Raw genomic sequence first — 22,605 nt, 5'->3', positions numbered from 1 at the left:
ACCGCCCATTGTCCTTAAGGGGTTAATCCTTAATTCTTAATTCAAATAATTCTACATTGGGTTCATTTTATGTTTAAAAATACCAGGAATTATGAGAAATAGGTGAAATAAACCATTCTATATTTGACAAAATATATCATGGTAAACAAAGTATATTACATTTTTGTATGTATGCAGAGAACAGTTTTATGAGGTAATAGACAGGAGAGTATTCATTGAGTGGTACGTGTTCTGTGTTTCAAAACATTACAGATGCCCTTGTCTGCTGGAATGTCGTCAATTATATAATTTGTTGATCATGTGTGTTGCCTACCAGTAAATCGCATTACAAATCAGACTGAATTATGCGGAGAGTATATGGTTAGGTGAATGGAAGGGACATATTAGGGCCGTTGTCTGTCAACGTCTATATACACAGCTGAAAATTTTAATATCATGCCCTCTCAAAGTTTGTATATGTGTTCCTTAGTACCTCTGAATGCAGCTCTAAGCCTTTAATCACTTATTTTTTAGATATTGCAGCTGAGATCTTTGAGAAAATATTCATCAAGATACAACCTTTAAACAGCTTTTCTGACTGCATGATAGCATTTTAGGAGAATGCAGTTTATGTTCATAAACATATTCAGGATTATTTTTGTTTGTTTTTTGAGCTTAGGTCAAAGTTCCCAAATCTTCCCTCTGATATTTGTCTTAAAAAAGAGGGCCAATCCAAGCTTCTTGTAAGGGAGCTAATCAAATTTACTTTTTCTGATCATTGTTCATGTCTCAATGATTATGTTCAACTCAAGCAAAAAAAACGACCCATCTGTGCAGCTTGTAAGCAGTATTCCATGATAACTGAGTTATCATGGATAGTCTGCCAGATGTTTTATTTGTATTATTATATAAAGGCAATGCTGATATAATTACTATATTGATATATTCAAGGGTAGACATTCTATATGAACTTTACACAGTGCCTTCTTTGTGATTTGACAAACAGACATACATGGTTACAATATAATGCAGGTAGAAACTAGGGTTGTCATTTAGCATTTATGTCAAATGGTGTATATTTACTAAAATAATCTATCTACATTTATGTAAGGTGTCTTCGTATTTAATAATTATGGTTATGGAGCTGTTCCTAAATACAGTTGTGTGAAAAAGTATATACACCCTCATTGAATTCTATGGTTTTACATATCAGGACATAATAACAACCATCTGTTCCATTGCAAGTCTAAAAACTAGGTAAGTACAATCTCAGATAAAAAAACAACACATGACATATCATAATTTATTCAACAAAAATAAAGCGAAAATGGAGAAGCTATGTGTGAGAAACTAAAGTACACCTTATGATTCAATAGCTTGCAGAGCCACCTTTAGCAGCAATAACCTGAAGTAACCGTTTTCTGTATGACTGCCCAAAAACTGACTTATCACAACTTTCTGAACACGTACAGTTTTTTCTCCACTGAGGGTACTAGTGTACATTTTCAGCATATTCTTCAAAAAACTGACTTTGCCAGGACTTAAAGCCAGAGTTGTATGTTACTGGCTCTCTTTGTTACCGTTTCACCAGCCTGTCTTTCACAGTCTAGCCTTTCAGTTCTGGTGACCATGAACCTACAAACATTGTCATAATTGCCAACTCTCATCAGCTGTGTTAGGTCAGTGTCACTATACCATTGCCAGATTATTGTGGTTCCTGCCTGCATTATATCAAGCCTGCTACTGACCTCTACTTACCTGTTACTGATTCTGGACCTCCTGACTAGGCTGTCTTCGCCTACCTACTGACCTCGGCTTGCCTGACTATGCTTTTAAATTTTGTCCTAGCCTCTTAGCTTTGGCACAGTGTTATATGTCATGTGCTGTTGTTCATCTGAGGTTGTAGTTACCTAATTTTTAGACCTTTTTAGGAACAGATGATTGATATTATTATGTGAGTGTAAGTATATGCTTGTGTGTGTTATGGGTTTTTTTTATGGAAAGTGTAAACAACACTGTAATACACCAGGGGTATGCACCAACATGTAGTGTTGGCACTTTGGGATCTGCAACTTGGTTCCATACTGAAAATTGGGCACTCAGGCCCCAAAAATGTTTGTCATCCCTATAGATATACTCTCTGCATTCCAAAGTAATTTCCAAAATGGGAATAATTACACTGAGGGGAATAAACGTTTTCAACATTTTGAATCTGCAGCTTTTCTCATGGTATTTTTTTTTATATGTTTCTGCCTGGAACTGTGGAAGAGGGGACTCTTTAGCTGCTGGTGTATATTCTGGTAGTGCATGTCCACTATGATCTTAGAAAAAAACCTTAATGGAGCAATCCACATTCAGATATAAATACAAATTCCTTCTAACACAGTTCTTTGATGTTAGATGAATCATTTTCTGTCTCCACACACACTTGCTAGCTATCTAGAAGTATGGTTCAGGCCTAAGCACAGCTTATGCTGGGCCTACAAACGGCACCATGTGTGTCCTTTAATAATGCCAACAATAAACTATGAGCCTGTGAACTATGAGCACCTTGCAAGTAGGAGTGTCATGATTATAGATACGATTCTGGAAACCCTGCTTCTTTGATTTCTCTTGAATACTCATATATTGCGCACCATTACAAGTGCTGGAATTGCTCTCCAAGTCTGTCTATCACTCAGACGGTCCAATTTAATTACCCGTGAAATACATGTCCTATTTTAAACCAGGATTTCCCATTACAGCCTAAGAGATCATTTAAAGATAACATCATTGATAAATGGGTCAACGTTAATGGAATTCATCCTACACATGCATAAACTCGAAAACAATATTAATAATCATAAAGCTTGACATATGGACCAGTTCATAAAATTAAATCATTGTTGGTAAATTCATGCCATCACTTGTATACAAAATTTCAAACGACAATAATCAGAGGAAACATAAAATAGGGGATATTTTTAGGACACGCACACTCATTATTAGCTATCTTAGGCAGTCCAGAAACACTGAAATAAACAGCAAACTTGATTTGCTATATTCATGACCAAAAGGAACTAGAAAAAGGAACATTGCCAACTTTCACCTTGCTTGATGGCCAGTGCTTCAAAGTAACTACCCAAACCCTCCTTAAGCTCTCTCATAGACGTGCATGCATTTACTCTGTATAATGAATGATCATGGCTGCGTCTACATAGCTGGTTACGTTACCTATATCATGTAGAACATCACTCATTAAGGCGTATATTCACTACTGGCCAGGTTTTCTAAAACTCGGCTTGATCTGCCCCAATTTAGCCCTAGAATACTCATTGATAAAGTAAGTGAGTTCTGTTATTTCACTATTGGCAGAATGTCTACACAGTTTCCTGAGATCTGCCAAACTCAGCTTGGCTCAACAGCCAAACTCCAGGAAAGTGCATTGTCTTCAGTGCGGAAGTCAATATCTTTCAAGTTTTGCAACAGAGGGCAACTGTCCTTGTGTTTTATGTTTTTGCTTTTGTTTGTTTTTTGTTTGTATAAATTCCTTTATTTTTCCGGAAATTCAAAAAAGAGGTTACAGTACAATACATTGCCAATAATAAATGCACAGAATAAAGTTAAATAGAGAAGCAATGCTATTATAAGTCTCTGGTGCATATCATCATGTGCAATTCAGTGAGCTTGCAAGGCCTTATAAGTAATCCAGAAACCAAAAGGACCGGTAGGGCACCTCTACTGCGTTTCTGTAATTTTCTCAGCAAATCTTCCTGCATTATTCTGGACTCTTGGAGTATACTTTCAGAAAAGGGCAGAGCCACAACACACCCCACGGGGACAGATTCTCCCCTGTTCCTCTAATTATTTTAGTGCGCAACTACATATTAAATGTTAAAGAGTGGCTGTACTCTTTAATAAAATTAATTATACAATTTATTTTGCTGTGGTATCTTTTATGCTACCTAAGTTAAATAGTCATCAGTGTCCTTCAAACGTTCCAACAACTTTTCTGCATCATGTCCTTTACATTATCTTAACGGTTCACGGGGATATAATGCACGTTTGCCAAATTGTTCAATTGGATTTTGCTCCCTTTTAACAAAGCCAAAAACGTTCTCAACGATATCTCACAGTAACCTTGTAACACTGTCTGATAAATGATAAATCCCTCTAAATGTTCTTAATCAGTTCCAGCTACTTTTCCTGGCTTGTTTATTCATGTAACAAGTTTAGTATCTATTAGAAGAGATCTAAATGTTAAGAATTAGTAAAGATATACTTTATTATATATCTATATATCTGTATATATATATATATATATATATATATATATATTTAACATAAATTGTTCTGAATATAACATATTCTAACCTCAATATATTATGTAGCTATATCAGTGAGGCTGAAACTAGGGTTACCATCCTGGTTTTTTTAATTTTATGTGAAAAATTACCTTCATTTCTGCTAATTTAATCTGAAAACATTACACTTCTTGATTCGCTGGTTTTTATATAGATTTATAAAAATGAAATATAGAAAATTTGCATTGAAATAGACATTGGCCAAAATCACAAAGTAGGGTACAAATCCTAGACTGTATAAGCAAGGGGTTATTCATTATTTTTTTATTTAGATACACACTTTAAATAAATCAGCTTTTGGTCAGGTGTTTTCTGCTGTGGTCAGTCCACAATATATTTTTTATGTTTTTTTTCTCTCAAAGCTCGTTATTGTTTATCCAACACATTTTTTTCTAACAAAATGAATTTCAAAAACCGAAAATGAAAACAAATATGTTAAAGATGAAATCTAAATTAAGGCATACAAAGAAAAATGTGCTTTCTTAGTTTTGCATAAAAACTGATATGTAGGTAAATTACAAGTGGTTTTGCACTTGGGACATAATGGATATACATGTATTTCCATATAAAATATAACTAGTATAAATGCACAATTTTAGTTATTCATAAATAGTCTGGAGCTGCATAAAATGTAGAAACCATTTGAAATGTTTTAACCTTTTTTCTAGAATTTCTGTTTTCAAAAAAGTACAGCCTTTTGCACTGGTTGTTTGTTTTAGATCAGTGAAATACTGTCAACAATAGGCAAGATGTATAATACATTGAGTTAAGGAATAGATTTTTTCCTTTTCTTATTTTATGTGGAATTCCACATGAAATGTCCATGTTTTAATTCACAGTAATGTCCTACTGATAGTTACATAGTTCATAAGGTTGAAAAAAAGGTCTAAGTCCATCAAGATCAACCCTTCTACCTAACCTTCCTATTCTTGATCCAAAAGAGGGCAACCCCCCCCCCCCCAATTAAGCTACTTCAAATTCTGCCATCAAGGGAAAAAAATCCCTTCTTAACTCCAAGAGGCAATCGGATTTCTCCTTGGATCAAGAAGGTCTAAAATATTCATGTTATTATATTTATATCCCTGTATGTCATGCCTCAAAAATTAAATATATAATGTGTGCCTAAATAAAGCCTATATAGATACTTAAGGGATACTCCAGCCATCATATTCACTTTTTATAGATATAACTGTGCAATCCCTTCAAGTTTTCAATGTGTTCCCTCGCAAATGCATGGAGGGATTCTGTAAATCCCCTATAAGCATATGCCCCTTTTCTGCCTTTTATCTTCGAATAAGACCACCTATAGGCGTGTGCGGAAAACATCAGTGGCACAAAATTTCAAACCATGGATGTTGCACTACAGCTCTGGATCTGCAGCTTCTCCTGAAGGTAATTGTAATTTATTTTAATTTGTTCCCAAGTTTTATGAACACATTAATGTACTAATAAAGTACTTTAGTATGCATTCTTTATTCACTAGACTGCCTGGGACCCTTTAAGGGTTATTAGCCATCGTGGGCATTATTAATTGCCAATATATTTTTATAGAACACACAAGCTCGTTTTTATTTTCTCACTGTAGCGTTCCAGAAACTACAGTGGTTTAACCATAAGAACCAAATTAAAAATACATTTGCTTTAAAATAATCTGTCCCATATTTGTTTCATCTGGCTTTTAAAATGCATTTGCATGTAATTTACATCAATTTCCCTAACTGCATGCTGTTTAATTGGATTATTTAGGTTGCTTCCCTTTACGACTCACACCAAAGTTAACTGTCCTCTACAAATAGCTTGTCACGAACGGTGCCTCCACTTGTTATAATTAGAAGTTGGAGGAAAAGAATACCCTGTGGGTCCTTCTGGAGTTATGGCTCTCAACCAAACAAACCTAACGACTTAAGCTATTACCTTTCATGAATGCGTCACTACCCCACAGATTTATCACAACCCAACCATGGCAAGATAATTGCAAAAGAGGGATGGATTTCAACATCGGAGAAAATGAATGCCATTGACCATCAACCATTCCTACATCCTGACTGTGTTGGCTGTTCTAGATCTACACAGATGGCATTGACATGCCTCTTGACCAGCTGATGCTGTTTGTTGTGTACAGTACACATTCTAAAAAAAAAAATTACAAGTTAAAAACTGGGATCTTAGCTCCATATGAACAATTGGCACTAAAGTCTTTATCTTCACCATTTAACAGCAAAAGCAACAAACCTTGCCAACGATGCAGAAACATAATAATACAGGCAGCTTTCAACTGTATCTGGCTTTACACCCTCTCGAGAGTTATTAAGCAAAGTCATCTGGGTGGCTAGGTATTGAGATTAATGTAAGGTATAAATGGACCATAGATATAATTTTCTCAAAAATCAAACCCCTTTATTGCTAATATGGAACTACTTTTCACAGCTGTGGAATGGAGATGTCACTGTATGTATGTTGCTTTTACATGTTCGAGCACAACGTAAATCTAATAAAAAATGTTGCTCTCTTATCTAACATATTGCAGCTCTCCTGGAACACACAAATATCTGAGTTGCTTTGCAGTTGATGGAAGGTGTATTAGTTTTATGTCTTGTCTCTGAAGGCCAGGTTCTATAAACAACATACATTTTCATCCAAATCTAGAAAAAGCTGCAGTTGCTTCTGAGTTGCTAGAATGTTGCCGCTAGCAAACAGGGGGGGAAAACTTTAATGTCACAATTATTCAATGTCACTTTGGGCACAGTTTCGCGAAAAACAGAGTAAATGTGTTACATTGTTTAACACTTGAATTGGATCAGAAAAATATATTGGCTTTTATTTGTATTATTCTATATAAAAACAGCATACCCATTAGGGCTGCCAGCTACACAGCCTTCAACAACAGTAAATATTTTACTGAAACCATCCAGTACTTGTGTAAGGACATAATTTACCAGAACGGAGGCAGATCCACGACAAGTGGGGCAGAACCTGTATGTTTATATGTAAACACTACTGTAAAGATTTATTTCTGAAAAAGAACACACTTACTTGTTTACCTACAGGCTCATGTTTATTATATATACTGCATTTTACAGTTCAATATACATAATAATACTATATTATGTATATTGAACTGTAAAATGCAGTATCTGAAAAAAATGCCGCATTCATCGCTTTGTTCCTGTGCGTCTTACCTCAAACTTACCATAACCTTTATGATAATGAAAATTGTGCACCACAGAATAGCCTGTTTACAAGCCTAAATAAGCAACAACAGAAGAGTAATCTAGGAAAGTGACATGATACTTACTTTAGCATTGTACGAAATAAAGTGTTTTGATAAAGCTTCCGGAGTATGCATCCACGATTTATCTATAAAGAAAGAAAAGGATGACTCAGCTGATTAAATACAGAAAACTTGTTAAACTGTTTCTTTACACTATCTCCTACATTAAATCTGAAAAAAAATAACGTACCACATACATTTTAAGGTTTGGAAATGTTATTGGGGCAAAAAGCTAACAGGAGCTTTGCAGAGCACAGAGTACAGCAGTAGCCTGTGACACAATGATAATTGCTTGACCAATCCTCCAGGTACATCAGCTAAGAACAAGGGGAGAGTCAACCTATCCCTCTGAAGACAAACTGTAGGAGATAATGCGGTTGAGGAGATTTAGAAAATATGTTTCTGGGGACCAGGAATTCCAAAATGTCCAGCTTTTGCTTTGTACTCCATGCACTCTATCTATAGTAATGTACATTTTACAAAGGTGCCTCTCAGTCCTTGAAGTCATTACATCTAAACAAGGGACCTTCGAGGTATTAAAAGCCTTTCTGACGCTAATTTGTATGCTATAAATGGTAGTCCACAATCACAAACTTATTTAGACTAGACTATTATTTAGACTGTGTTTACTTTACTTCTAATTTGGTGTAGTCTCCTGGCATACTGGCCTACAATACGACCAATTCTGCTTCACCAAGATACATTGTTAGCAATCATATATCATAAAGAAAACCTGAATTGATTCTGTTTTTAATACGAGTAAGTGTGGACACCATATGCATAATCATGTAAAAAAAATAAACAGGCACTAATGTCCAACTAGTTTCCAGGTGTAGGGTGTTGATGTTAGAATCTGCAAAGGCACTAAAGTTCGAAATTGCAGACATACATGCAGATTGCCCCTAAACCCATGTAGGTGAATGTACCAGCATACAAGACAGAGCAAGTTAGTTACAGTAGGAACTTCTGCTTATCCACAGCTTGCTCAGGAACTTTTTACTTAGGGATAGTCAAGGAGGACTAGTTCTAGGCCCACTTACCTCTTGAAGCACTTTATGCATTGACCCTTAAACCCATCCCACATCCATATGATACCATCCCACACTCCTGGACAGGGACGGGCTGGGCATGGGTGCCGGCCGCCCTTGTTCTAAATTAAACGGCCGCCCACTGAAGTGGCCTATTCGCCTGCGCCAGGGCCATCTTTAATGCGGGGCAAAAGCCCGCAGCACCCGCGGTGGGCCGGCACACCGAGATACCATTGCAGCCGATGCGGCTGCGAGTTTTAAAGCGGCCGTAAGACACGCCGGCCGCTTTAAAATCATTAAGCGTCCCGCCACTTGGAAGACGCGACGTGCGGCTCCAGGGGGCGGGCTCACACGGAACAGCTCCTCGTGACAGATGGAAGAACACATCAGAGGAGAGCAGTCTGCAGGGAAGCAAGGCAGGAAAAAAGTAAGTATTAAAAAAATAATTGGGGTGAGAGGTGGAAGGGGACCAATATTACAAGGGGGGGCTGCCTTGGGACAACAATTAAATACAAAAAGGGGTGGCTGGGGGGTAGAGGTTAACAACAGGGTGGTTGGGGCATCAAATAAATCAATACACAAAGAGGGGTGGGTGGCTGGGGGCAATAAACATGGGTACATTAACCAGTACAAAAGGGGGCATCTATACACAAGGGAGGGGGCTGGTTGGGGACATCATATAAATCAATACACAAGGGGGTTGGGGCATAAATGCACAAAGGGGGCTTGGTGGGGGCAAAAATGCACATGGGGCAATAAACAAGGGTGTGGGGGGAATACATTAAAACCAAAGGGGGCCTGGCTGGGGCATCAATACACAAGGGGGGAGACACACAAAAAGCAAACCAGTGCGGAAAGCATGTGGCAGAGCCTGTCCTGGTGTGTGTGTTTGGGTGTCGGTGTTGCAGGGCCTGTCCTGGTGTGTGTGTGTTTGGGTGTCGGTGTGGCAGGGCCTGTCCTGGTGTGTGTGTGTGTTTGGGTGTCAGTGTGGCAAAGCATGTCCTGGTGTGTGTTTGCGTGTCTGTGTGGCAGAGCCTGTCCTGGTGTGTGTTTGGTGTGTCGTGTGGCTGAGCCTGTCCTGGTATGTGTGTTTGGGTGTCGGTGTGGCAGAGCCTGCACTGGTGTGTGTGTGCGTGTTTGGTCTGTCGGTGTGGCAGAGCCCATCCTGGTGTGTGTGTGTTTGCTGTGTCAGTGTTGCAGAGCCTGTCCTGGTGTATGTGTCTGGGTGTCGGTGTGGCAGAGCCTGTACATCAATATGCATTAGAAAATCGGGAAAAGCTGGGCATGGATGGTGGGCTGATTCAGTGGCACAACAGGCCACTTGACTAGACTTGCCCCCCAGGCCTTAGGCTGTCAGCCCTCCCCTGCTCCTGAACCATCCTTGTCACACCTCTACCCAGTTTCCTGGATGTTTTCCTGATGTATCAAACCATATCCTTTGTACCTTATCATGGAATCTAATTGTAGCACTGTACTAATGCTGTTGTTAAAAGGCAGAAATGCTATATTGTTTTCAGAAATGCCCATATTGGCATAAGGGTTTTTTGTGTTTTTTTAACTCTGTTTGATCTGTATATGTATTCAAACAAACAGAATATTAGCTGAATGTCATAAACAAACATTAAAGCCTATTGTACTGCTCTTTAATTTAAACTGATGGAAAAAAACAGGCTTGCCTTTAGAAAAGCAATCTGTGATTAAGTCTGACAACAGTCCAAAACAAAATCTATACGCAAGCATTGTGGGGATTGTTTCGATTACAACAATGATTGGATTACATTTTCAATAAAAAGCTGAGTTAAGATGAAAATTGTTAAGATAATGGTGTCTTTTAATAAAGCAAATAAAAAAATTAAAGAACAATCACATTTCAGATTATCCCCAACTGAAATTCTTTCACCTACATATGATACAATAATCAAATATGTTTTGTTATTTTCACTGAAGTATACAAAGGACCTGGTCCTAATTCCTAGTACTACAGGCTTTTGCACACTCTACCGCAAGAATGCAGGAAGAGTTCAGCAACTTCCTACCTGGACAGTAGGAATCTAATGCAAATTAGCTCATGAGAAATAAAGGGGGATATGTATGAACTGCCATAGCCATCCTTTTTGCACAATATTAGACTTGTACATTCTGATTCATGCACATTGAATCAGATTCTCTGCTGATTCCGCTTCTCCTTGTTCTTCATCTTCTATAGTCTCTCTTTCATCTTCTATCTTTGTCCGCATCTGTCAGGCCCCATCCAGGCTGCAGAGCTGCTTATCTCTGGTTTCCCCTGTCCTCGCTAGAGTTCTCCTGTCTCGCTACAATTCCCCCTTTGCTGTATTTCCTTCAGTGTTATGCTTTATGCTTGTTTGTTATAATCCATTCCTGGATTTCCTTATGCTCTTCCATTAACTTCTGATTCTTCTTAAATTCAGCTTCTGTTTCCTTTATAAAATTTGTGCCCCACGCTTTTGTTATGTGTGTCTCAGACATACATAGGTATGTCTGTTATGTGTTCAGATTTAATGTTTAGTTTCAGCTTATTAGTAATTCAGTAGAGCAGGGTTTAGCGCTAGGACCCACCGAATATTGGAGTACTTTGGCGTAGTGGTCGGCTAAGCATAGTATTGCCATATGATGTGATTAAAGCTCGGTCTCCCTGTTTCTCCCCACTTGCTCGCTCTGTCCCCCTTATTTGTTATGCTTCTCTATACCCTCTGCTATTACTTAGTTTCCCTAATCCCAGCTTGCAGCATCCTGTCCATTTCTCTGTAGTGCTATGTCTCTCATACCTGCTCCAGGGTGCCTGTAGGATATCACCAGGTTCTATTTTGTACTGGACAACATCCACTGCTATGTCAGGGCCCTGGTATGTGGCCGCTGCTGCGCTATAACTCCTGAACACCATCTTTGGGCACTCTGGGTCATTACAGTTGTCTGTATGGACCCCGTCCCTGACAGTATCTTCATGCACATAACCTGGCCCGATTGGGTGATCGAGGGAGAGGACACCATTTTGGCAGAAGTTCAAGCTAGGTTATGTCCATTGATATATGGCCAAAGATAGAAGAGAGAAGATAAAGCATAAAGGAGAAACGATGAAAGACAGAAGAAGAGAGAAGATGAATAACAAGAAGATGCACAAGTAGCAGTGGTTGGCGGAAGTGGTCAGCAAAGACGCTAGGGAAATATTTAGAGAGTATGAGAGAGTGAATGAAAGTGTGAGAGAGTGAATGTGGACACGGGGCAACAAATTTTGTAACTGAATTAAAAATGCCCCCCAATTTTCATCTGAATCAAATGGACACGAAACAAAATTAATTGCCCGAAAATAAATGGGCAAAAAACCGAACCAAAAATGTAATCTAATCTTTTTTGGGCCCACTTGCACATATAAAGTAAATATAAACCTGAATAAGTTAAATATGGTACATTAAAAAAATAATAGTGATAATCAGTAATGGTTTAATCTCAATTGTGAGCTCACCCGCTTTATCAAACTCAAGGTTAATTTTTTTGTCAAATTACTAGCAAGGGGAGAGGCACAAGATGGAGTCCAAAGGTGAAATAAAGGCTATTATTTCATTTTGACCTTTCCTTATCCTACTAGGAACAGGATAGGGGTGAGGTGGATGCATGGATTAAGGTCCATGCCTTCAACAGGGGAATTTTACATACCATAACCCCCATCCTCCTCAGCAGGGGATGGAGATAAGGATGGGTATATTTGGGCACTATACCCCCTAGGTTGATTTAATTTGTTTGGTGAATAGATCCAAGAAATCCATTTTATCACTGGTATTAACATTCTCCATGAGCAATCCATAAATCCTAGACTATAAACCTATACTGTAACTCAATTTAGCAAAGCTATATCAGTTGTACAAATTGATTTTAAAGGAAACCCTTTACCACGCTAGATATTATATTGCAAGTCTAGTACTAATATATCTCCATTTTGAGTGAAACCCAAGTAAATCATTTAACTGTGGTTATTACCACCACACATGCACACTTTTGTTTTGCAATGAATTTTAGTAACTGAACTGAGAGATGCCTCATCCTTAAGTATACAAAAAACTGTAACCCTTGAACTGTAGTCTAGTCTTAGAGTGCAAGCCTGCAGGTAGAAATCAGGGGGGAATGCTGCTAGGTAATATTATTTGTGTTTTCTTTTTCTTTCAATCTGTGTTCCATTTTATGGAGCAACTATTCTACTTTAAGCAACTGAGATCAAATAACACTTTTTTGTAATTTGATATGTATCTCCTGCATCTTTTGTACACCAACAGAACCACACACACACTATTAAAGAACAAAGATTGATGAAAACAGGCATTGCACTGAATTTAAATTGTTTCTAAGTTTAATCTACAAAGCTGAATCTTCTTTTGGAGCTACAATTCCTTAAAAAAAAACATGTAATACATGTACATTAGTTTTAATTTTTGTGGGTATAATTAGCATTGTCTGCCAGTACAGCCTTTCAAGGAGCCTTTTCAATAATGCTTCAGTGGGTTGCTATCTTGATGTTAGAGCCGAAACACCCCTATCTGGAACCTAAGACTATGCATCTTCTTGACCAGACTTGTTTTTTTCAAGGACAGATAGGACTTTCTCTTAATACCACTTGTTTTGTTTTAATATCTAATATGTCATGAATACTACTTTCAATTTTACAAATTTGTTCCCACTGATAAAGAAAACCCTCAGATTTATGTTCGACAACATCCCCTGAGTAGAATAAAATCCTCTCCCCCATTTTTGTTTTTATTTATACAAGGAGTAAAATGCTCTCTACACTATGTTTTCATATTTTGAAACTATAGATTGAGGTCAAGAAAGTTTTTTAAAAAAAATGTAAATTGTGATTGGGCACCTATTTTTTACTTTTTTACATGTTTTATTTATTTATTTTCATTTTCTTGACTAAAGATCACTTTGAGGTCTTTAAAGACATCATGAATCTGTACCCCTTATGCCATGTGACATTGAGTCTATTATTTTTTTTATTTTATTCATTTTTATATTTTTAACTAGTATTTAATATTTTCTGAAGAGGAAGAAACAATGTCTCTCCTTCTTTTCAATGTGATCACTACTGCTGATCAGTAAGCAGGGCTCTAGCACACAACAAGGGCAGTGAGAATGGCCCAACCACTAAACCAACAACAAGATCAAATACTAATTACAGCTAATTGCATTAGGAAAACTTGCAACAACCTTTCATTTGTTAAGCTGCAATACAGGGCTGAGGAGTGTGTCTTTCCTTTCCCTTGATTTCCAACAATACAGTGCTATCTACTGTCACAATACTGATTTATGTGTATATATAAATTTAGGAAAAAAAGAAAAAGCCTGAATATAAGGCTATGCTATAGGAAAAAAGTTTTACTTGTAAATATTAATTCACATGTAAACTATTTTTTCATATTTAATAAAAACTATGAAAAAATATTTTTTTGTTTTTATTTCATTTTATTTGCCACTCTGCCCCTAGTTATGCACATCTGCCCCCTATATGCCACTCTGCCTACCTGATATGCCTTTTAACCCCCTATATGCCACTCTGCCTCCAGAAAACCATTATACCCCCCATGCCACTCTTACTAACCCCCCACATGCCCGACTTACTGATGCATCCCTACACTTGTCCCCCGTGATTTAGAATCCCTGGTGCCTAGTAGGGGCAGTCGGTGAGGTCTGTGTGATGCGCGCAGACAACCTCCGCTGCTGCTGGACGGGGCTTCTACGACTGAGTACCGGAAGGTCATGTCACACCGGTGCTCTGTCATAGAAGCCCCGGCTGAAGTGCTGGCAGCAGAGGAGGTTGTCTGTGTGCATCCCGCAAACGTTCACTGGCTGCGGGAAGCGCACAGACAACATCCGCTGCTGCTGGCACTTCCCGCTGGGGCTTCTATGGTGGAGCACCGGAAGGTCATGTGATGCCAGCACTCTGTCATATGAGCCCCAGAGGAAGTGCCGGAAGTAGCAGAGAATGTCTGAGGGCATCACACAGACATCCATCGGCTGCCAGAGAGGAAGATCCATGTTCCCTGCAGAGGATCTGGATCTTAGTCTTGTAGTCAGACCTCTATTTGAGGTCTGATTATAAGATGACCTCAAAAATAAGACGAGGGATATTTTTCAGACCATTTGCTCTGAAAAAAACCTTGTCTTATAACCAAGCAAATATGGTATTAGCTCCCAATTAGAGCCCTCCCTCCGACAACACACATATGGCTCAGGGGTTGTCTTCAGGGCCTCTCCTTGCACTGAGATCACAGAGGAACTTCTCAACCTCTTCCCTCCACAATCTTTCTTATTGTTAGGCTCCAGGGGGTTCTAATGCTCAGAACCTGGTGATGTAGGCCTGGACTGGATCCTGCAAGCCCAGCTTGGGCAACCAGTTTGCTGCAATACTGGAGCTGGAGCATTGGCCCAATGTGCTCTCCAAATGCTCCACCCCAGGGACCAATATATATATATAATATGCACATAATATGTGCATAAAAACACAACAAAACATATCACTGTAATAGAAGAAGATGATGCGGAAGTGGTATGGTCGGCTGAAGTAGTTGAGAAGGCAGGAAAACATTTAGAAAAAGTGAGAGTGAGTGAAGGAGGGAGAGTGAGTGAGAATGTGAGTGAATGTGGGCCTATGGATTTCGGACAAAAATTCTGAGCTTTTTGCATAGTTTTTGTCCGATCCATTGGGTGTTTGGCCTAATTTTCGGCGCTTAGTATGAATCGTCGAATTTACCAGAATTAATCCTGTAAGTGGTTCAGGAGCAGTGGTGTGTTTGATATCTTATGGTACATAATGGAAATTATGGAACCCGTCAACATTAAAAGAGCTAAATGTCCTTGGTAAGATTTAATTTTGCTTGACTGGTCATGCGCAGTGTTTAGCTGGTTCTTGTGTGTTTGGGTTCTCAGACATGCTGTGCACCTAATTGAAGCATTTTCTGCGTGTTCATCAACTGTACAGTATGATCATTCTATGAGGTTTAGTTAGGCTATGACATTGTTTATTTTTTTTACACTGTTAAGTCCAATTAAGGTTTAGTCAAGCATTGAAGTGACTGCTTTATGTCTCTACTAGACTAGTGCAAATGGACCAAAACCAATTTGTTTTGTTTTTGGTCCATTTGTTTCTGGACAACAAATTTAGTTTCCTACCATTTCAGTTTGGATTAAAAACGTAGGGCATTTTACATTTGGAATTGAAATTGGTTGTCACTGATGCTCATTTACTCTTTTTGTGCTCTTTCACTCTTTCACATTCTCTCAGACTCTCATTAACTCGCTCTCTGAATGTCCCCCTTCCTTCTCTGCTGACCGCATCTGTGTCCCTGTCTCCCTGCTGTGCAGCTCTGCTTCCTCTCTTGCATCTTCTTGTCCTTCTGTCTTTTTTCCCTCTTTCGTTCATCCAATTAGGGAAGAGGGTGTGCCTCGAAGCTCAGCCATTTTGCAAAAGTTCACTTGGAGGCCAGAATACCGAAGACAGATTCACTGAGAAGGAAAAGCATTTCTGCATGTCTATTTCTATGTGAATCTATCAGCATTATTCTGGCATCTTTCTGCACTTTCTCAAAGGGGTGGAGCCATGAGGGACCGCCTCTACCCTGTTTCACCAATTAGGGGAGAGGGTGAGGCCAGGGACTCATCCACAGAGCCATGGCCACAGAGAAGCAAAGAAAGAAGACACAAGGAGCAGCGAATGAAGTAAGAAGACAGAAGAACAAGAAGATGCAAGAGACAAAATAAAGCTGTGAGGCAAGGGACACAGACGTGGTTGGTGGAAAAGGTATGGAGACATTCAGAGAAAGCTTGATAGAGAGTGAATGAGAGTGTGAGAACGTGAGTGATAGTGTGAGAGAGTATGAGAGCGTGAGTGAAAGAACCAACATAATCCAAATGAAAATTCAGAGCTCTTTGCTTATTTTTCTTTTTCTTTTTGGCTTGGGGGTCCCTCCTTGTTTTTGAAGTTTCATACGTATTGACAAAAATAGCAACTTTTGTTAAAATTGCAATTTGGATAAAGTCTAGTCTCTACTGTATATTATTCACTGGATTCTTTATAGGATAGCCCCTGAGTATCAAGACACGTACTTCCAGCAGTCATATTGTAAAAATATAAGTTTGTTTTCTAAGACATTGTAAGATACAGGTGTTCCATTAGAAAATTGGATAGGAATATTCCATGCTTGCATATCCAGTTTGTCAGGCTTTTTCATTATGTTTTATTTTGATTAATATTTGACGATTTTTCTATTCCTAGCATGCTGACCTTGAGGGACCTTGGATTCAGCTATCCCCCTCAGTAAATCCTAGGGAACTCAGTCACTACTTTCAAATGAGATATCAAAATTAAGTCAGGCATATTTTTGTACAAATATAAGAACTTTAATTAAACTTTGCCTTTGGCTTAAAATCAATTTAATGCTTCATTTAGGCAACATATTATTTATGGAACAGCTAAAGGTTTCACCATTTCACAAAACATTCTGCTGTCCATAAAAATATATTTAGCTTAAAAAAATATTTATGAACTGTCAGTAATAGGATTTCAGAAGAAAGCCCAAATGGTTTAACAACAAAACTCTGATTCAACAAATAAACTCTCACTAGAACTATTTTGTCCTGAAATTACTTCTGATCTATGAAGAAATGTCAATACATTTAGAATAAAAAATACTTCTTACATCAATAAGAGTGACTTACTCCCGGATAATGCCTTACTAAGCCAAAAATTTACTGTTATGGGTGCATTTTAAGGAATGATCTTTTTTTCAACTTAGCTCTTCTGATAGGTATCAGTATAAGGAAACATTGAATCTGATAACAGATAAGAACCGTTAGGCCCATCTAGGCTGCTTGTTTTTCCTGATGTAAAGAAACCTTAATCTGTTCTTAGCTCTATGCCTATCCCATGCATGTTGAAATCCCCTCACTATATTAGCCTCTTGGCTCTTTAGACCACCTTTACATTTAAATCTATTTTAAGTCTATTAAATGTATCCACCAACTTTTCATGACACTAGAATTTCATTAATTTGTTCTTTTTGATCTTAATTATGTTATCTTATATTGACAGATTATAGGCAACATTAACAGAGGGAGGAACGGTGTTCAGAATATTAAACTTGTTAAATGAACTGACCTTGAAAGGCAGTCATTTTTTTTTTTTGTGTTTTTGTCTCACTGATCCTAGCCTTTCAATAAACTAAACAGCATTTCACATATAAACGCTGCTCATTTCTCCTAATAGACAACACAATCAGACATGTGCAAGCATGCTTCTGTAAATGTATGCACAAGTATTGACATACCTCCCAAGTGCCCATCTTTAGTAGGGAAAGTCCATGTTTTGGACCGAAATTCCCTCTGCCATACACTTGGTTTGAAATGTTTGGAGGTATAGCGTGTGTTCATGTGCTCCAAAAACATTTCAACTTCCACTGGTGGGGTTCCCACTCCCAGACACCCACCTTGACAGATAACATGTCATCTAGTTCTGGAATTTGCATTCTGGTGCATTTATCACCACACCAGATTTTTTTTGTAATACGACATGGAAAAAAACTTAGCAAAACCCTAAATAGGTATAAGCTAGAAGGTTTGGGGCTGAAGCAAATTATTTCCTGGTTAAAATGAAATAGGAATTGGTTTTTCTTAGGAGGCACTTACTTAAATACTAATAGCAAGAAATCTGGAATTAATTGTGGAATAACCTAGAATTATATAGCTTCCACTGCTAGGTTTGCACTGCAACATCTATAAGAACCATACTGGTTTGTTACCAGTAAACTTATTTAAACACATATATACAAAATACTAATTTAGCTGATTATCTGGGAAAACACTATTTGCTATATCTAAATTTTACATAATTTAGCTTTCTATGGCATCTCAAGTAACGTTAACAAAGTAATATCCTATTTATATGCACTAAACTAATGGCAAAGATTCCACAGACCCGCTCAGATCAATACGCTGCATGGTGCATCTTGATGGGAACTATAATTACTAACAAAATAAATATTGTAAAGCTTTTTTGTTAAATAAAATATGGGTACTTTCGATGTCTGCATAAACCTCGATCAAGATTTAATATTCTTGTTTCAATAATTGATCATATAGAGAAACTAGATGCAGTGTGCTTTGACACATTACCATTTTATGGTGATGTGGTTTGTTACTGACAAGATGTTAACAACAAAATACAGCCTTTGCATAAAAAGCCAAGCTTGATACTTGGAGTGCACGCACCTGTAATAAAATCTACATTTTGGGAGCATGGTTTTAACTTAACCTGTGCTAAAACTGCTCATCTCTAAAATGGATTTTCCATTACCAATTGCCTTAGCTTAATTGTAGCAGCACATGGGGATGATGCACTTTGTTTAACCGTGTTGGGATTCCCCTTTCGTTAGATATTTTGTATAATTTTTTATCAACCTAGTCATTTCATTATGAGCTAACTCTGGGTAGACTAAGATCATTCCAACAGGATGGAATGCAGAGGAAGAAAGACAGATAATATAGGAGCCAAAAGATACAGTTTCTCCAACATATTCAGATTAGATAGATGCATTCTAGACCTTCACCGCATTAGTTAATACCAACAGTGGTTTAAATAAAATCTAAGTTAAAGTCATAAAGTTACCCAGGTCCCTTTTGTATTTGATATGTGACATTGAATTGCTTTGTTGCCATAGACAGCCGAGTGGTTAGGTGAAATCCTAAGACCTCTACCAAGATAAATAACTTTATCCAGCTTTCCAAATGATAGAGTAATAAACATAATAGTTGCTTTTCCTCAAACTCTTGAGTGTTTCTTTATGAATAAGATAACATTCACACATTCTTGAGGTATTAGTTTGTCAGTAAATAAATACTCTAGTCTCTTTTTTTTTTCTTTTTACTTCTGGCCCATTTGGCAAAGGGCAGGGACTCCGTTGTACTCCCTCTTCCCGATTAGAGGAGCGAGGGAGAGGGTGTGCCCAGACTCTCCTGCGTTTTACCGAAAATCACCAGGCCATGTCCAGTTGTCCACGGAGAAGCAGACGAACAAAGAAGACTTTTTGGGGTAGTGGACAATGAAAGAAGAGAGAATACAGGAGAAAGAAGACAGAAAAACAAGAAGATACAATAGAAGAGGAGCTGCGTGGCATGGGGACATGGGCACATAAGCAGTCAGCAGAGAAGGTTGTGAGACATTCAGAGACTGCGTGAGAGGCATAGTGAATAAAAGTGTGTGAAAGAACACAAGAGAGTCATCGAGTGTGATTGTAAAAAACAACAAATTTTAAACAAAAAATCAGAGCTCTATACTTTGTTTTTGTTTGCTTTGTTGGGGATCCCTCCTCGCTTTCAGAGATTCATATAAATTGATGAAATTGTCAAAGTCTGTTGAAATTGCAAAATGCACAAGTCTACTGGACAGTACCCTCCAGTGTACATTACCAACTACAATGGAGGGGGGGGGGTTGGGTGGAAGATTTATATATTTCAGTGTCCCCAAATTGTGGCCTTTTGATTTCAGAACAATAATAGTAGTGCAGTATTTGGCAACTGGCGAAAGATTCAATATGTAGTCAATATGCTATCACAATAACATGACCTTATTTTTAAAATAAAATTTAGGTACATTGATAATTTACATGAGAATTTATAGGCAAATGTGCTGTATGTATATTTTATATATTTGTTAAAGAAATAAGCATAACAAAGAAATATCACATTTAACATGATGTTATTTTTTAGCATTTTATTAAAAAATCAAGATAAAATGTGGCCCAATATAAAAATAAAGTGGAAAAGCAAAAACAAAGACATTTATTTTGTTTCCACCAAAGTAACACAGATAGGACAATTACTATATATACCCAATATAGACAAGCAAAATGTCTCTGTCAAGAGCAGATTTATTTGTTTTTATTTTTAATTTTACTTTCATTTTCTGTTAGCATTTGTGTGCCTTTCCGCAAGATGTGACATCACTCTGTGCCTTTTATTTTTTTAAACTAGCCATGGCGAAGATCCTTTTGGATTTAACATTGGCTCCTTTTGCAAACACATTTTTTCATTAGCGTGCATAGATCTATTTGATCTACTTAAAGCACCTTTTAATAGCATTGTCCAAGTAATTTTGGTACATGAGCTCTATTTTCTCAGAATATACTATAAGTCATCGTAGATTTCTCACCGTAAACAGTATACATTTCCGAAGTGTTATTCTCATGCTAATGAATGCTGAGTTGCTATAAAGTTAATGGGTTTATTTTAATACCCTTAATGGTTTGGTATTTCATGCTTTAGAAATTGTTGCTATTATCAAGAGTTATTGAGCATCAGCTTCAACCATAAAATATAATGGACACAATTAAAATGATGTCCATTCTCTTCATTTCCTCTGTCAGGTGAATATAATTGTTAATTATTTAAAGAACAAACATTTGATATTTTGAATTTTAAAGACACTCAGGTTTTATGCAATTTATTTTAACCAATAAAGAATTTCTGTATCTGCAAAATGATATAAATTGTGCATTGTAACATATATCAGTTGTCTATATGCTGCAGTGTTCTATAATCATCCAATGTAGCTCCTGATTACTGATACCATCTATGGTCAAGAAGCCAAAACATAGCCCCATAACACTACACTTCTTGTTCAGAGAACCACTTGTACCGGTATTAAACAGCATTGCGTAGTACATACAAGAAGAAGAGGAAAAATATTGACAAAAAATCTTGGCTGCATCTTATCCAGAAAAAGCTCGGTAGGATATTAAAGAGACAATATCACATAACACTCAAGTCTACTCAGTTAGAATCACTCTACCAGGAAGTGCAACGTGGCCGCTGTTCTTTATGTACCCAACAAATACATTCAAGGGGGTTTTCAGATCACTCAAAGGTGAACCGCGTCCCAGATATATTACCAACCATGTAATATACTCTATAATGTGCTTTGTAACTATAATACCGTATTGGCTCGAATATAGGCCGCACTTTTTCCCCCCACTTTAAGTCTTTAAAGTGGGGGTGCGGCCTATATACGGGGTCTAGCGCATGTCCCGGGCGTCGGGCAGGCAGCAGGGTTAGGATACAGATCCCCCGCAGCGGTGCAGGGGACCTGCATCCTACTCTCTGATACGCTCAGACAGCCTCCCCTGCCAGCACTTCCCACGGGGGGAGTGCCGGCACGGGAGGTTGTCTAAGCGCATCGTGCAGACGTTCACCGGCAGCAGCGATGCGCGTAAACAGCCTCCGCTGCCGGCACGTCTGCACGATGTGCTTTAATAATCTCCCTTGCCGGGAATTCCCAGGGGTAGGGTCAGCCCCAGAAAGTCTTAAATCAGAGGAAGTCAGCAGGAAGCAGGATTAATGTACACAGGGAGTGGGTGTGATCAAATACCATATTTCCACTTAAGAAAACAGAAACTGACTCACCATCATTACCCAAATCTCATTAAGTAACACTCAAAATAAGTGTTACATATCTTCTATCTACAAAGGATATTGCTGGGATCCTTCATAACTGTAAAAAACAAGCAGCATTATACTGAACTTGATATTTTACTTGATGAAGTACTTCCTGCTTAAATATTTTATGCTCAGCGACAGAGTATATGATGAGTGAGCAGCCAAAAATCCACCTTCTTGAAAAATGTTATTTTAGCAGCAAATTAATTTGACTTTAGATATTAAAAGCCGTCACGGTAATAACCACACTATAACTCCATGAAAGTTACATTAATTTAATTATTGTAACATTTGACCTTTACAATGACATGCATGGTTAAGCTTTGCAAATTTTTTTATTTGCTTACCTTTCTTCCGACTGAATGCTCGGTTCATCATTAAAATTCTGAGCGATGTTTGTCTTTCTAAAAGTAAATGAAACGCGCAAATTAAAAAAGTGTTTGTCCTGGGTATTTATATGGTGATAGCTCTATCTATTGACATTTGTCAG

The 22,605-nt window shown here is 37.9% G+C and overlaps 1 protein-coding gene across 1 annotated transcript in view; it reads right to left on the bottom strand.

Annotated features, from left to right (window-relative positions):
• The window catches only part of LOC149276598 (PTB domain-containing engulfment adapter protein 1-like), a 220,750-nt gene that overhangs the window by 42,003 nt on the left and 156,142 nt on the right, over positions 1-22,605 (bottom strand). The window contains exon 2 of the mRNA XM_089503454.1: positions 7,618-7,679. Coding sequence (XP_089359580.1) covers positions 7,618-7,679 — 62 coding nt within the window. The remainder of the gene's footprint in view (positions 1-7,617; positions 7,680-22,605) is intronic.

Source organism: Sceloporus occidentalis, unplaced genomic scaffold, assembly GCF_023333645.1.
Source record: "Sceloporus occidentalis isolate IW3139 unplaced genomic scaffold, rSceOcc1.0.p SCAF_233, whole genome shotgun sequence".
Taxonomy (NCBI): Eukaryota; Metazoa; Chordata; class Lepidosauria; order Squamata; family Phrynosomatidae; genus Sceloporus; species Sceloporus occidentalis.
The sequence above is the reverse complement of the archived record's forward strand: the minus strand, read 5'-3'. Positions and strand labels throughout refer to the sequence as shown.